Here is a 15,661-nt window from a genome sequence, read left to right as displayed (position 1 = left end):
GCCTGGAGGACACAGGCTCTTACCCTGCTCCAGCACCCCTTTCCAGCTGGGAAATGTTTTGTTTTCTGTTAGTGTGTAGGTTGTTTTGGCTTTTTTTTCCCCTTTAATTTGACTTTAACAATGTAAGGTGAAAGAGCAGCTCCGCCTCTGTTCCAGCAGCCAGGGGACAAGGACAATCCAAGCTGTGCCTGGTTCCCGTGCCACGCCCTGCTCTGAGGATGGGAAGCACTGACAATCCCGGAGGTGTCACCGAGGGGACAGACAGACAGATCTCAGTGAAGACAAACCCCAGAGCAGCTTTATTGGTTGCTGCCTCACTTGGTCATGCCCGAGAGCCAGCCCAGCTTGAAGAGGGACGGGGCCACCGTGTCCTCGTCGTCGGTGAGGAGCTGCCGGAACAGCGAGCCCGGCCGTGCCTCGTCCTCCCTGGGCAGCACCGCAGCTGCAGCCTGGCCCTTTGGGAAGACAAAAGTGACTCTGACTCTCACAGCACCCCCAGGGCTCCCTCTGTCCCCTCAGCAGCACAGGGCACGCACCCCGAGCGGTGGCACTGCTGGGGGAGTGACAGACACACACCTCGCTGCTGGAGCAACAGGCACTTGGCAGGTGTCACCCAATGCTCATAAAACCCCAATGAACACTCAGCAAAACCCTGTGAGCAGCAGGGCAGGGGCTGCTGCTCTCAGAGCAAGGGAGCACAGCGTGGTGGAAGCACAGCTGGTGCCCTTGCAGGAGCTGTTCTTGGAGAAATGCAGATTTTAACCTCTCCAGAAGAGTTTTAGCATTGACAAAGGAGCAAGCATCTGTCAGGGATCCTGGCAAGTGTGGCTAGCACAGGACACGGGTGTGCTGAGCACAGCACAGCAGCTGAGGGAAGTGACAGAATGAGCCAGACATCACTGCACACTTCTATGCTCTAGTCCAGCTGAGCTGTGAGAGGTAAGGAATACCTTTGCTGGGAAGTTTTGGGCTTTTAAACACCCCTTCTGCTGGGTCTGGTCCCAAAGGGCTCCAAGAAATGGAGGAGAGTTGCAAATTGAACACCATCTCAAATGACACTGGTAAAGCCTCTTTGTCTTGGCTCTTGTCAACTCAACGACTTGTCCCAGTTGCCAAGACCACCAGGGATAGATTGGGCTGGTAATAAGTAAAGGAAACATTCATTGCTGCTTCCCACAGCAGTGAGGTGTTCCTTGGCTCTCACCCAGAGCTCCATCTAAGCAGATGTTTTAAACTGGGGGAAATGGAGCAACAGAAAGATTGGCTGCTACAGCTCAGCACCAGGGGAGCAGCAGGACACTCCTCACACAGCTGGGGTACCTGGCCGGGCCTCCTCGGGGTTACAGGGCAGCATCCCACTGCAAAGGAGTTCAAGCATTAGCTGCTGTCCTTCAGCCTTTCTTGCAGCCCTCTTTAATGAGCTGTCTTTGATGCACTGCCCTCACCATGTAAGCCCTCACTGCCACAGAGCAGTGGCCCCAAAACCACAGGGGCAAAGGGAGGCTCCTGGAGAAATCCACCCCATCCCCTGCTGTGCTGCCATAATGATTCCTTTCACTGAAAATAAAAATCAGGTGAAATAATGTTTGGCTACTTTCTTCTTTGCCCATAAACTCCGGTGTCAGGGGGACAGTGAATACTGGGAAAATATTCCTATTTTTACAGCTCAGTTCAAACACCAACCTGGACTCTTTCTGTGCTCCTGGCAGTGGACTTGCTCTTCCGTGAGCTCGACATGCTCAGTGGCAGGAGTCCAAACCTTAAGAAATGGAAGAAAGAAAGGTGGGAAGCAGCGATTCCAGAGCAGCTTCCCAGAGGAAGGAGAATGCCTGGAAGAGCAGGGTGCCTCACCTGATCTGGCTGGATGCTAAGGGCAGGATGTTGTGGAGCTCCTGCGAGCTCAGAGCGCCGCCCCTGCTCGTGTACTGGTTCTCTGTCCCAGTCAGCAGGCCAAAGAGAACCTGGAAGGCACCAGGAGAGGCTTGGATTTGGGGAAGAGAAGCTGGAAGGCAGCAGGATTTGGGGAAGAGAAGCTGGAAGGCAGCAGGATTTGGGGAAGGGAAGCTGGAAAGCAGCAGGATTTGGGGAAGAGAAGCTGGAAGGCAGCAGGATTTGGGGAAGAGAAGCTGGAAGGCAGCAGGATTTGGGGAAGAGAAGCTGGAAGGCAGCAGGATTTGGGGAAGGGAAGCTGGAAGGCAGCAGGATTTGGGGAAGAGAAGCTGGAAGGCAGCAGGATTTGGGGAAGAGAAGCTGGAAGGCAGCAGGATTTGGGGAAGGGAAGCTGGAAGGCAGCAGGATTTGGGGAAGAGAAGCTGGAGGCAGCAGGATTTGGGGAAGGGAAGCTGGAAGGCAGCAGGATTTGGGGAAGAGAAGCTGGAAGGCAGCAGGATTTGGGGAAGGGAAGCTGGAAGGCAGCAGGATTTGGGGAAGAGAAGCTGGAAGGCAGCAGGATTTGGGGAAGAGAAGCTGGAAGGCAGCAGGATTTGGGGAAGAGAAGCTGGAAAGCAGCAGGATTTGGGGAAGAGAAGCTGGAAGGCAGCAGGATTTGGGGAAGAGAAGCTGGAAGGCAGCAGGATTTGGGGAAGAGAAGCTGGAAGGCAGCAGGATTTGGGGAAGAGAAGCTGGAGGCAGCAGGATTTGGGGAAGGGAAGCTGGAAGGCAGCAGGATTTGGGGAAGAGAAGCTGGAAAGCAGCAGGATTTGGGGAAGAGAAGCTGGAAAGCAGCAGGATTTGGGGAAGAGAAGCTGGAAGGCAGCAGGATTTGGGGAAGAGAAGTTGGAGGCAGCAGGATTTGGGGAAGAGAAGCTGGAAAGCAGCAGGATTTAGGGAAGAGAAGCTGGAAGGCCGCAGGATTTGGGGAAGAGAAGCTGGAAGGCAGCAGGATTTGGGGAAGGGAAGCTGGAGGCAGCAGGATTTGGGGAAGAGAAGCTGGAAGGCAGCAGGATTTGGGGAAGAGAAGCTGGAGGCAGCAGGATTTGGGGAAGGGAAGCTGGAAGGCAGCAGGATTTGGGGAAGAGAAGCTGGAAAGCAGCAGGATTTGGGGAAGAGAAGCTGGAAGGCAGCAGGATTTGGGGAAGAGAAGCTGGAAGGCCGCAGGATTTGGGGAAGAGAAGCTGGAGGCAGCAGGATTTGGGGAAGAGAAGCTGGAAAGCAGCAGGATTTGGGGAAGAGAAGCTGGAAAGCAGCAGGATTTGGGGAAGAGAAGCTGGAAGGCAGCAGGATTTGGGGAAGAGAAGTTGGAGGCAGCAGGATTTGGGGAAGAGAAGCTGGAAAGCCGCAGGATTTGGGGAAGAGAAGCTGGAAGGCCGCAGGATTTGGGGAAGAGAAGCTGGAAGGCAGCAGGATTTGGGGAAGAGAAGCTGGAAGGCAGCAGGATTTGGGGAAGGGAAGCTGGAGGCAGCAGGATTTGGGGAAGAGAAGCTGGAATGCTTGCTTGGATCCAAGCCAAGATCCAGGAGCTGTTCGGATCTGGGGTTCCTGCAGAGCTGACCCCGCAGTACATGTTAAGTCCACTGGCACACCATCAGCACTGAGTGTGAACACGAAGTGTCTCCCTCCCCCCTCTTCACTCTGGTGTTTAATTACTCCCACCGTTGAGTCCCAGGCCTGTTTCAGCACTCCTTAACCCCATTAGTGTTGCACAGGCTCCAGTGAATCCTGTTAGATAAAGCTCAGCCAGCCCCACACGCGGGGCCGTGCAGCCGGCTCAGCCAGCTCCTCTTATCTTCAGCTGGCACTGAACACTCTTCCCCTTTCCAGGCAAGTGCCAGTGCTTATCTTGAGGCACTGAGCAGTTCAAAGGCAGCCCAGCTGCCCTGCTGAAGGCATTGTGCAGTGCCCCTGCTGCTCCAGCCCTGCTCCCTACCGAGGTTCTCTGCACCAGGCGGTTCAGGTTGCTGTTCAGGTGTGGGGTGAAGACATCCAGGTCGAAGGGATCGATGTGTCCCTCCAGGAAGTCGATGACCTTCTCAATCCTGCAGGCAGAGCAGAGGGCTCCTGTCAGGGGTGACATCCTGGTGATGCCAGCTCTGAAGCAGCCAGGGATTTCCTGTCTGGGGTGACTGAGCACAACAGGAATTACTCAGCAGAACAGCAGCTGCCCCAAGGCTTTCCAGCTCTTACACAACCCCAGCAGCAGGAACTGCTCCCCGTGGTACCCCCCAAGGCTTTAACTCTTGGCTGGAAGCTCAGCTGCTCTGTCCAGGGGCACCCTCTGAAGGTATCCTATGGACACAGGGAGGGGGCCCAGCCCACTGCCTCAGCCCCTGGCCACAGAACCCCAGCCCTCCTCTGTCTTGAGGATGAGCTCAGGGTTTGTGCAGTGTCAGAGCTTGGAGCCTGCACTGGTTCAGGGCCCCCCAAAGCACTGCTGGAGGATGTGAACCCCAGAATGTGCCATACCCGGAGTCCTGCTTGATCCTGCTGGGTTTTGTGTCCTCACTCTTGGCTGACAGGATGCTGCTGAGGTACCTCAGGTCGTAGAGTAACTGCAGAGCCCTGCTCTGGGTCAGGGGGAAGCTGTCTGGCCTCTGCAAACGGGACAGGCAGGAATGGGGCTCCTCCCTGGCACAGGGCAGCCTGCCCAAGGGGCAGCATTTGAGAACACCAACCCCAAGGCACAACCAGAGTGTGAAATCTGGTGTCTGCCTCAGCTGTGGGGGAGGCAGGGTGAGTGTAAGGGTGTCCCCTCTGCAGCTGTCTGGACAGGCATTTTCTGTTCCAGGAGCTGGATGTGTCTCTGCATTTCCAGGTACCTTCTCCCTCCCATCCCACACCCAGGTACCTTCTCCTGCTTCTGCTCCACCAGCTTCCCATAGGCAGCGAGCACCTCTGCCATGCAGCTCCTCAGCAGCTCCTGCAGGGTGACCTTGGGCAGGGTGTGCCCACCAACCCTGTTCACCTCCTGGCACAGGCTGAACAGCAGGCACTGCACATGCCATGAGGGCTGGGCAGGAGAACAGAGTTTATTTGCTGTTGCTCTGTACACTCCATTCCCCTCCACATCCCTTCAGCTGGGTGGTGGGAGTGTCCCACTTCCTCAGCAGCCACAAAGCTCTGCCCCACAGCTTGGCTCAGGTGTCTCACAGAGTGACACCTCAGATTTTGGGTTACAGCAGCTCCCAAAGCTCCCCAAACACTTCACCAGACACTGAGTGTGCTGAGAAGAGAATTGCCTGTTAATCTTCTGTCTGCACAGACCCTGCTCTGCCCACCCACTCCCTGGGGCTGTTCCTCCCTCACCTCCTGGGCCTCCTGCATTCTCACCCAGCTGCTTTTCCCCTCAGATAGCAGAATTGACTGGATAAGGCTCCCTGCATTTCCCTGTCCAGCCCTTCCCGTGCTGTGCAAGCACAGAACTCACTCCAGGCCTGGCCCTCCTCCCCCTGTCACCTGCTCTGTCCCTGTGAGGTCCTTCCTGTGCCACCACCACGCCCTTGGGAAGCCACATGCCTCAGTTCCCTTAGGATTCCACAATCCCCCTGTTGCAGCCCTGTCCTTCAATGCATCCAACTTCCATGGAACCTCTCTCCTGGGACCTCTGTTTAAACCAGGCCTAAGTCCTCCTCTGGCTCAGTTTTACAGGATCTGGGCCAACCTTACTCATAAACAGCAACAATGACCTATTTCCTTCCTCTGACCTCTGTCCTCACGAGGTGAGTGTCTCAAAGAGCACCACAGTGTTTGTCCTCTGCTGGTGACACCAAACACCCTCCCCAGCAGCTCAGCAAGTGGCTCTGGAGCCAGGGCTGGGCTCCTCCCACAGGCTGCTCCTCATACCTGCACAGGCAGCCGGATCTTGGATGTCACACTGCTCCCAGACTCGGTCTCCTCCTGGATTTCAATCTCGTCCCAGTTGGTGGCCGTGGCCAGGACGGAGCCAGCTGTGTCGAGCAGCAACGTGTGGGCGAAGCACTGAACCAGACCCTGGAGCACAATGAAAGCCTCGATCACAGGACACTTCCAACAGGGCCAAGGCCAGCCAGCCCACCCTGCCTGTGACCTGCTGCACCCCTGCACCTCCCAAAGTGAACCTCAGGGACACCAAGGCCCTGGAGCCACCCCTGTGACCGGGCAGCAGCACAGGGAGCTCTGGGCAGCCCCAGCGAGGGAACCCTCCCCAAAACCATCTCTGAGGAGGGAAACTGCTCCTTACTTTGGTGACAGCCGAGCTCCAGAGCTGATAAGCCACCAGGCTCTGCTGCAGGAGCTCTGCCTTCATCCCCTGCCACTTGGCCAGCTCGGGGGACACTTCCTGGGCTTTGCCCTTGCCCAGCTTCTTGGCAGAGCGCGGCTCCTTGGGCGCCGGCTCTGTGCTGCCCGCCCGGCCCAGCACGCAGCGCTGCAGGTGAGGGCACAGCTCGGGCAGGGCCTGGCACAGCCTGGCCATGAAGAGCACGGCGTTGAGCCCGGCGTCCCCAGGGGGCTCCAGCTGGCTCTGGGCACTCTGGAGCTGCTCCTGCACGCAGCCCAGGAGGTGCTGGACGCAGGCGGCGCAGCGGTCGCGGAGCAGCCCCTGCACGGTGCCGGCGTCGGCAAAGCGGTCGAAGGCGGAGCGCGGTGGCTCCTTGGGGACAGAGTCGTCCCCGGGGAGGTAGGACAGGACATCCTCCAGCCTGGCCTTCAGCTTGGAGTCCAGCGTGGAGCAGAAGCTCTGCACGCACGGAGTGAGCGCCTGTGCCTTCATGGCCAGCCCGCTCCTGGCGAAGGGCCCGCGCTGCCCCACGCTGACCCACGCCGCGTCCCCGGGCAGGTCCCCGGGGCTCTCCGACCACAGGAACAGGGCCACGTTGTGTTCCAGCTGGATCTGCTTGCTCAGGGCACCGCTGCCACCTTTCACTTCCAACTCCTGCAAGGCTGCAGCCAGCAGCTGCTTGGAGCTGCTTGAAATGGAGTCGAAGCCTTCTTTGGTCAGAGTCTGCAACGGAACCAGGAGAAAAAAACCAAATTCAATATGCCACTAAAGAGACCCTCAGGGCACTGTGAGCTGGGTGAGACAACACCTGGGGGTGCAGAGCAAGGCTCCCCAGGGCACAGCACCCACCTGCAGCCTGTCCAGGAAGAGCTGCTGCAGCAGCTCCTCCCAGAAGGACACGGGCCTGCCCAGCAGGCGCTGGCACACGGCCTCCCAGTTGTGCCTGCTGGACTCGCTGGACAGCAGCTCCCACACGGCATCACGGATCCCTGCCAGCCCCTTCATGCTCTTCACGTACACCAGCAGGGTCCTGACCCCTGTCCTGATGTCATCGCTGCACCTGGAGGCAAAGTTTCACCCCTGTGAGCAGGGTGAGGCCCTGGCACAGAGTGCCCGGCTGCTGGGTGTCTGTGCTGCCTCTGGCTGCTTCAATCAGGGTGAAGGATGAGGAGGATGAGGGGATGAGGAGGAAGGCAGCCAGGCCGGGATTGCCCTGTCCACTCACATGTTGATCCACTGCTGCAGGGTCTCCCTGAGGTACTCCTGGCTGATGGGGTGCGCCAGGGTCCGCAGGGCTGGCTGGAATTCCACCACGGAGTCAGGCAGGTACTTGAACCAGCTGCTCAGCTTCAGATCCTCCTCCAGCACCCCTCCTCTCCCTGGAATCACAGCCAGGGCTCAGCCCAGCACGGGGCACCCTCCTGCCTGCACACCTGGGCAGGTGCAGGCCTCACCTGCGGGGCTCTGGCCCGTGCTGCTCTCCAGGGTGGAGAAGAGCAATCCACAGGGCAGGGCTGGCTCTGGGGCCATGCCCTCGGGCACGGTGTAGAACAGAGCATGGGCCTGGTACAGCGTGGTGGTGAGCAGCTCCATCAGGGAACACACCTGGGCTTTGATACCTGCGCCTGCAGAGAGGTGACTGTGAGCCAAGGCAGCCCTTCAGCACAGGTCAGTGGTGCTGTGATCCCTTCCAGGAAGGGCCGGAGGGCAAAGCACTCAGCCTCATGCCCCACCTGCTTCCCCATTACAGCTGGCCTTGGCCTAAGCCCCCGAGAACTGTTAATTTTTGTGCTATTTTGCAGTGTCCCTGCCACCATGAGATTTATGGGAATCGCCCATCTTTCCATTCACCATCTTCCCATTAATGGGAATCTCCCATCTTCCCAATTTATGGGAATTGCCCATCTTCCCATTCACCACTTTCCCATTAATGGGAATCTCCCATCTTCCCAATTTATGGAAATTGCCCATCTTCACATTCACCATCTTCCCATTAATGGGAATCTCCCATCTCCCCACTTGCCATCTTCTCAATTTATGGGAATCTCCCGTCTTCCCATTCACCATCTTCCCAATTTATGGGAATCTCCCATCTTCCCAATTTATGGGAATCTCCCATCTTCCCACTTACTATCTTCCCATTAATGGGAATCTCCCATCTTCCCACTCACCATCTTCCCAATTTATGGGAATCTCCCATCTTCCCACTCAATTTATGGGAATCTCCCACCTTCCCATGGATGGGACCCGCCCGTCCCTGCCGTGGGGGCAGGAGGAGGCGCAGGGAAGGCTCCCCCGAGCTGCCCAGGGAGCAGCCCCGCGGCACTGACCGTGGTGTGGCTGGTTGAGCAGCTGCTGGATGGCCAGTTTCCTGGCCAGCAGGAAGTCAGCCAGGGCCTGCCGTGGGGAGCTGTCCTCCAGCAGCATGATGGCACACAGGGCTTCTGCCACGGCCTGGTCCGAGCCCGTGGGGCAGCGCAGCAGGGCCTTGCTCTCCTGCAGGATGGTGGATCTGCCACAGGAACCAGCTGGGGGTCACTGCCCGAGCCACACCAGGCTGGGCTCGTGTGGGGGCTGCCAACGTCTGAGTGCTCCCACCCTGCGCCGCTTGCAATCCCTTCACCCAGGGCTGGGGAATGGTTTTGGTGCCAGGCTCGTGGAATGGTTTGGGTTGGAAAGGATCTCCCTAAATCCCTGTCAGTCCTGTCCCGTTACCTGATGGAGCCCCCAGGATGTGCTGCTGGCTGTGGGATATTCCCTCACATCCCTCTTTCCCTGCCTGCCAGCTTTCCAGGGCATTCCTGAGGCACTGTGCTCCCAGCCTGGCACCTGCCCCGGGTCTCCTGTGGGATCCAGGTGCAGCCGCCTCAGGCAGAGCCTCCTGGCACAGGTGAAGAATTCTCCCACCCTGCTGCAGCTGATTTCTGTCCTGCCTTCCCCGTGTCTGAGCGAGCCCCACCGACAGCGAGTGCTTTGGGCTGGGAGGGAACTTCAGCATCCAGCACTTCCAAATCCCTAAACAAATCTCATCCAGCTTCCAGGATGGAGCACTGGGACACTCCCAGGGATGGGACAGCCACAACTTCTCTGGGTAACCTGTGCCAGGGGCTCGCCCCCACCTCCCCCAGCCTTTCCCACCTCACCCAGCCCTTGCCGTGCCCGTTCCCGGCACACCTGAGGTGGCTGGCAGCCGCCACCTGCCGCAGCAGGATGGGGAAGCGGGCGAGGACGGCGCTGGAGCGGGCTCGGGGGGTGTCGAGCTGCAGCTGGCGGCGCAGGTGAGCCCCGAGCAGGTGGAGCCGGGCCGCGGGCAGGTAGCGGCCCCCCTCCACCGCCCCCCAGACCTGCTCGGGAACCTCCAGCAGCAGCTTCAGCTGCGCCGCCGCCCCGTAGAAACTCTGGTGAGCCGGCGGGCGAACCTGGAGGGGGCACACGGGGGGGAAAGAGGGGATGGGGGATAGACAGGGGGGTAAAAGAGGGGCAAAAATACGGGAGGGGTGGAGAGAACAAGGTGGGAAAGGGGCCAGGCAGGAGTGGGGGGAAAGAATGGATCCAAGGGGGAAAGAGGGGATGGAGGAATAGACAGGGGGATGGAAGAGGGGCAAAAATACGGGATGAATGGAGAGAAGAAGGGATGGAGGAGGAGAGGAAGGTGGGAAAGGGGCCAGGCAGGGAGATGGAGTGGGGGGAAAAGAGTGGGTCCAAGGGGGAAAGAGGGGATGGGGGAACAGATGGGGGGATAAAAGAGGGGCAAGAACAGGGGATGAGTGGAAAGAAGAAGGGATGGGGAGAGGAAGGTGGGAAAAGAGCGGGAGAAGGGGCCAGGCAGGGAGATGGAGTGGGGGGAAAAGAGTGGGTCCAAGGGGGAAAGAGGCCACGAGGGGTTCTGTGGCCGCCCCCGCTGCCCCTCACCGTGCCGGCGGGGCCGGGCCGGGCCGTGCCGCCGCGCTGCAGCCCCCGCACGGCGCCCAGCAGGCTCTCGGCGCTCCGCCGCATCTCGGCGATGGTGTCGGCCGCCTCGATGAGGTCGCGGTAGCGCTCGCCCACCATCTGCCGCAGCTCCTCCCGCTTCTGCTCGATGCCGGCGCGCAGCCGCCGCTCCACCGCCCGCAGCTCGGCCGCCGTGTGCGCCTCGAACAGCGCCTCGGCCTCGGCGCCGCGCGCCGCCATCGCCGCCACGACACCGGCACCGGGCCCGGCCCTCACCGCCGGGGCCGCCGCCGCCATCTTGGTCACGGGAAGGGGACGGAGCTTCCGGGCGGCGCCGCCGGGCGGCGCCGCCATCTTTGTGGCGGGCACCCGGGTGCCGTTACCACGGCAGCGACGCCATCTTTGTGCCGGGCACATCCAGACCTGGATGCCGACAGCAGCGCCGCCATCTTTGTGGCGGGCACAGCCACACCCCCAGTGCCGTTGCCATGGCAGCGCCGCCATGTTTGTGCCGGGCACAGCCACACCCCCCAGTGCCGTTGCCATGGCAGCGCCGCCATCTTTGTGCCGGGCACAGCCACACCCCGGTGCCGTTGCCATGGCAGCGCCGCCATCTTTGTGCCGGGCACAGCCGCGTTGCCACGGCGACGCGGCCAGAGGGGAGCTAACGGCGCTTTGTTTATTTTATTTATAGTTTGTTTATTTTTTTAATTGCGTTTTCTTTTTCTTCCCCGTTTCCCGGGAAACGGGTCGGGCTCCGCGGCCTGCGGGTGCCGCTGTCACTCCTCACACCCCGGGCGGTTTCGCCCTCAGGGCGCTTTGGGTCGGGCGGGCTTGGTTCGAACAGGGCTGGGGGTGTGTGCCCATCCTCCCCTTCCAAAAGCACCGCTCTGGGCAGCGGGATATTCCCCCCAAATCCATCCAGGATGGGGTGGAATGGGATGGAGCTGTGAGGTCCCTTCCAGCCCCGAAGGGAGAGGCAGACCCAGAGCCAGGCAGGACCCAGCTCCACGGGGAATGCTGCTGCAAGCAGAGCAGGCGGGCTCGGGTGGGAGGCTGTTGGATTCAAATCCAGTCTGTGCTGGAAATTGAGATGGGAAGAAAAAGAATCCCAGGTGTTTGGTTTATTTGCGTGGGCAGTGTTGGAGCTGCTGGGCTGCGCAGCTGCTCAGAGCCGAACTTTTTGTTTTAGGAGTTGATAAACTCTGCTCCCAGGGAGAGGACGGGAGGAAACTGCCTCAGACTGTGCCAGGACAGGGGCAGGTTGGACATCAGGGGGAATTGGTTCATGGAAAGGGCAGTGGGGGAGTCCCCATCCCTGGACTGAGGGATTTAAAGCTCAGTGGATGTGACACTTGGGGACAGGGACAGTGGGGCAGTCCCCATCCCTGAATTAAGGGATTTAAAGACGTGTGGATGTGGCACTAGGGGACAGGGGCAGTGAGAGTGTCCCCATCCCTGGGTGAAGGGATTTCAAGCTCTGTGGATGTGGCACTTGGGGACAGGGACAGTCCCCATCCCTGAATTAAGGGATTTAAAGCTGTGTGGATGTGGCACTTGGGGACAGGGACAGTCCCCATCCCTGGGTGAAGGGATTTCAAGCTCTGTGGATGTGGCACTTGGGGACAGGGACATTGGTGGCCTGGGCAGTGCCAAGGTTGGACTCGGAGGTCTTGGAGGGGTTTTCCAACCTGAACATTCTGGGATGCCCTCGCAGGGAGGTGTCCGAGCCTGGCTCGTATCCCGCTGCTCCAACACACACACAAACCACCAGAAACTGTAGGAAAATCTTTTATTTCCCTCCCCTGGCACAGACCGTGGCAGTCAGGAGCCTTTGCTGCAGGGAGGCTCAGTCCCACACCAGGACACTGAGGAATGATTGCCAGGGAGGAAAACAGGGCTGGGAGCAGGGACATGGCCTCGGCACGGCCTGGTCACCACGGAGCCACTGACAGGGCATGGACACGGGGGATGGACGGTGCTGCTGGGGGCCTGGAGCTCTGCAGGGAACACAGACCTCCCTTCACCTCCCTGGCCCTGCAGAAGTCACCTGGCAGAGTGGCAGCAGCCTCCGTGGTCCCCCCCGGTGCCACCAACCCCTGGCACACGGGGAGGGAGCCAAGGGTGCCCTGTGGGGCTGTGTCAGTGAACAGAAAACCCCCCTGGGCACACCCAGAATATACAATTTACACGTATTTACAATTAAACACGGCGTGAGGTGGGATGGAGGGATGGAATCCATGGAGGGATGGATGGAATCCATGGATGGAGGGATGGAATCCATGGAGAGATGGATGGATGGATAGAGGGAGTGGCCAGGCTTTGCATCCCTCAGCATCTCCTGCTCGGGACACAGCTGGAGGAGTGTTGGGAGTTTTAAGTTTTGATTTTTAGAAATATGAAATGTTCATATAAGAGGAGGATCCTCCCAGGCTGGCTCTCCTGTCCTGGCTTTTCACAGGCCAGGCCCTGGAGCAACCAGGGAGTGGAGCTGGAATCCCTCAGGATGGGCAGGTGCCAGGCTGGGTGCCAGAGGCTGGCAGGGAAGGGCAGGGCTGCCCTGGGCTGGGCAGCAGCAGTCTGTTCCAGACTCAGCAGCTTTGGGGTCTGCTGTGTCCTGTGCTGGTGCCTCGCTGGTGATTCCCCCTTGGAGCAGCAGCAGGGAGGGGATGGAGGCTCTCCCTGAGCAGTCTGGGATCAGTTCTGAGGCTGGATCGGAGCCTGGGAGCTCTCCTTGCCTGGGATGGGGACCTGGGCAGTTCTGGGAGCCCTCAGTGGAGTGTCCCACAAAGACAAGGCCCTTCCCACCGTGGCAGGTGGGGAACCCCCCAGCACACGGCAGTGCAGTTCAGCAGGAGATTATTTCAGTCCAAGGCAGCACTGGAGGCAGCACGAGGAGCTGCAGAGATGCTCTGGGAGGGCTCCAGGTCCAGCCCCAGCCCCTCCTGCCCACCTGAGCAGGATTTGGCTCTGGAGCACAGCAGGGCACTGGCCAGCAGAGTGCCCCGAGCCAGGCTGGGTCCGAGGGGACACGGGATGGGGAAGGGGACAGCAGGGATGTCTCCATGCAGGTGGATCCGTGGGACTGGGGAGCTGTGGAGCCACCCCTCAGCCTCTCTGGGGAAGCAGTGGTGAGGAGGAAAAGGGGAATTGGTTCCCCTGGGCTTTGGGGAGGCCTCGCTGGGACTGGCAGGCTGGTGCAGGAGTGACCCAGCCCCTGCTCTGGGCATCCCAGGGAGCTTGTGGCACACCCCACTCCGTGCTTCCCAACACCTGGGATTTGGGAAAACGCCCTCCCTGCCTCTGCAGGCAGGAGCTGTCACCGCTCCCAGTCGGGTGTGAAGCACTCGCAGGCTCAGTCTCTTGGCTCCGCAGTCCCCGGCAGAGATTCCTCACCCTGCTGCCAGCAGCCCTGCGAGGCTGTGCAGAGCAGATCCAATCTGAGGTCAAGTTCCCACTAAAATCAAGTGGCTGGGAAGGAAAACTTCGTTACCGGCAGCAGCAGCAGCGGGGCTGATGTTTATTAGTCAGCAATGAACAGCAGAAGGTTTTATTTTGCTGGTTTTACAGCCACTGCTGGGCCGTGGCTGCAGCTCCCTCCCAGCGCTCCAAGGCAGCACATTTTGCTTTCCTGCCCTTTTTCCTCGGTGAGCTGTGGAAAGGTGGCCAAGGAGAGCCCTGGCAGCCCCCAGGAGCCACCTGGTGCCCCTGTCCTGCTGCATCCTGCCTCGGGGGCCTTTGGGATGTTGGTGGCAGCGCCCCACACCCCTCATCCCTCACCTGCAGCCCCGTGATCCCCATCCCAGCAAAGCGAGGACACATTTCAGATCCCACTCTGAGCACACAAAGTGTCACTGCCTGCGGGTTTGCCAGGACAAAGCTGACCTGGGCAGAAAATTCCCAGGATTTCTGCATTTCCACATCAAACCAGCGCAGAGGGAGCTGCTCCCGTGGGGACACAGCTGGGAACAGGTGTCCCCCCTCATCCCTCGGGCTTTTGGTGACAGGGCTTGCACGGACACGGCTGGGATGGAGTCAGATATCGGCAAACCGGGTTTGGCCTGGCTGCAGGTGAGTGCTGGGGGCTGCACACAACCCCCTCCCCCCCACACATCCCCCTCCCCACCACACATCCCCCTCCCCATCATCACACGCCCGCCCTCCGCGCACACACCGCCCCCACCGAGTGCCCACGGCGGCACTGACGCATCGCTGCGGCTGTGACACCGAGCCCAGCCCCGCTCCCGGCCCTCCCCGGGCGCTCTCCCCGTGCCCCGAGCTGCTGCAATTCCTGCAGCGTCAGCAGGGAACCGCCGTGCCCCGAGCCCGGGGTCAGCCGCGCTCCCCACCCAGGGCCCGGCTCCGTGCCCAGCCGGGGGACAGGGAGGTGCCACACATGGGCACCTGAACGCTGGCACTGTTCCTCGGAGGAGCAGGAAAGAGTTAAAAGCAAACAATTGGCGGCATGGCTCTGCTTTGTTTTGCAGTAAATGCAGAGCCAGGAGCAGGTACCCTGGCACTGAGCCATTCTGGGGAGCTGGCAGGGGTGGCACAGCAGGAGGGGATGGCCCGGGCTGGCATCTGCGGCAGGAGCTGGGCACAGCCATGGGCAGACTTCAGCCAGAGCGGGTGCTGTGGGATGGAGCGTGGCCCGGCTGAGCAAGTGGCACCCCAAGGCAGGTGGCACCTGCTGCGGCCCCACCTCCCACACCGATTGTACGGCGGGGCGGAGGCTCCGTTCTGCCGGCGATGGTGGCACCAGGGTGGGTGGCACGGGGCAGGGTGACCGAGCCCCGGCTGCTCTCTCCGCCCAAACCCCCCGTTCCCACGGCTCGGCTCCGCAGCAGGGGCCTGTGAACGGATCCGGCCTCTGGCACGGCCGCTGCTCCGGGTGCTCCGGCAGGAAGCCGCCACTTCTCCCTCTCCCCTGGGCTTTCCCTGGAGCTCCCGCGGCGCTGGCCAAGGAGGGGCTTGGGCGGGGGTCAGGGCTCCAGAGCCCCGGGTTTATGCCGAGCTGGGAGGGCAGCCAGGGACAGGGACAGGGACAGAGCCGAACGCTTCGGGACAGTCTTGGGAAGGCAAATAGAGCGGATGTGGGGCCAGCCCCGCCACCCCTCGCACAGGGCAGCATCCAGGGGATGGATCCACGCTGCCCTGCCCTTCCCCATCCCCGGCTGCTGGGAGCCCCGTTGTCTGCTCTGCCCGCTGCCTTCGGCTCGGACAAGGGTGGGGAGCGAGTCCCCAGCCCCCCCTGCCCGTCCCCATCCTCTCCATCACCCCTGCCTCCGGCGTGACTTGCCTGGAAGGAGCAGGGAGGTGTCAGCCCAGAGATCCTCGGAGCCGTGGCCGCACAAACCCCGGTCCGAGCCGGGTGCAGGAGCCGCTGGCAGCGCGAGGTGCCCGTGCCAGGCTCCTCCAGCGTGTCACCGCCGCTGAAACACTTCCAAGGCTTTCCCGGCAGGGAACGGAGCGCTCGCGGTGCCCGGAGCAGCGGCCGCGGCTGCCGGCGCAGCGTGGGACCGGCCGGTGCGGGCGGAG

At 60.7% G+C, this 15,661-nt stretch overlaps 1 protein-coding gene across 4 annotated transcripts; it reads right to left on the bottom strand.

Annotated features, from left to right (window-relative positions):
- Nucleotides 1–272: 272 nt before the first annotated feature.
- COG1 (component of oligomeric golgi complex 1) lies at nucleotides 273–10,492 on the bottom strand. Of its 4 annotated transcripts, none has more exons than XR_009488892.1 (15): nucleotides 10,106–10,492; nucleotides 9,368–9,612; nucleotides 8,524–8,705; nucleotides 7,648–7,818; nucleotides 7,419–7,572; nucleotides 7,043–7,253; nucleotides 6,155–6,916; nucleotides 5,779–5,925; nucleotides 4,784–4,945; nucleotides 4,402–4,529; nucleotides 3,866–3,974; nucleotides 1,852–1,961; nucleotides 1,684–1,759; nucleotides 1,321–1,557; nucleotides 273–455 (listed from the first exon to the last, which is right to left on the bottom strand). XR_009488892.1 is itself a non-coding variant. In XM_059864228.1 (15 exons), the coding sequence occupies exons 1-14, from the start codon at nucleotides 10,475–10,477 to the stop codon at nucleotides 1,341–1,343; spliced, it is 2,847 nt and encodes a 948-aa protein (XP_059720211.1). In that variant the 5' UTR covers nucleotides 10,478–10,492; the 3' UTR covers nucleotides 273–455; nucleotides 1,321–1,340. The 4 variants fall into 4 exon arrangements, 3 of the variants coding, with proteins under 3 accessions (XP_059720211.1, XP_059720212.1, XP_059720210.1); XM_059864228.1 differs by having other exon boundaries at nucleotides 1,321–1,358; XM_059864229.1 differs by having other exon boundaries at nucleotides 273–1,557.
- Nucleotides 10,493–15,661: the final 5,169 nt, after the last annotated feature.

Source organism: Haemorhous mexicanus, chromosome 20 (assembly GCF_027477595.1).
Source record: "Haemorhous mexicanus isolate bHaeMex1 chromosome 20, bHaeMex1.pri, whole genome shotgun sequence".
Classification (NCBI taxonomy): Eukaryota; Metazoa; Chordata; class Aves; order Passeriformes; family Fringillidae; genus Haemorhous; species Haemorhous mexicanus.
Note: the sequence above shows the minus strand (reverse complement) of the source record. Positions and strands in the feature narration are given on the sequence as shown.

Excerpts from the sequence above, each read along its gene's own strand:
- COG1 (XM_059864227.1), bottom strand. The coding sequence starts at position 10,477 with ATGGCGGCGCCGCCCGGCGGCGCCGCCCGGAAGCTCCGTCCCCTTCCC. Across the intron at positions 6,917-7,042 it reads TCTTCCTGGACAGGCTGCAG|ACTCTGACCAAAGAAGGCTT; the intron begins GTGGGTGCTGTG and ends GTTCCGTTGCAG. Across the intron at positions 4,946-5,778 it reads AGATCCGGCTGCCTGTGCAG|CCCTCATGGCATGTGCAGTG; the intron begins GTATGAGGAGCA and ends TCTCCTGCCCAG.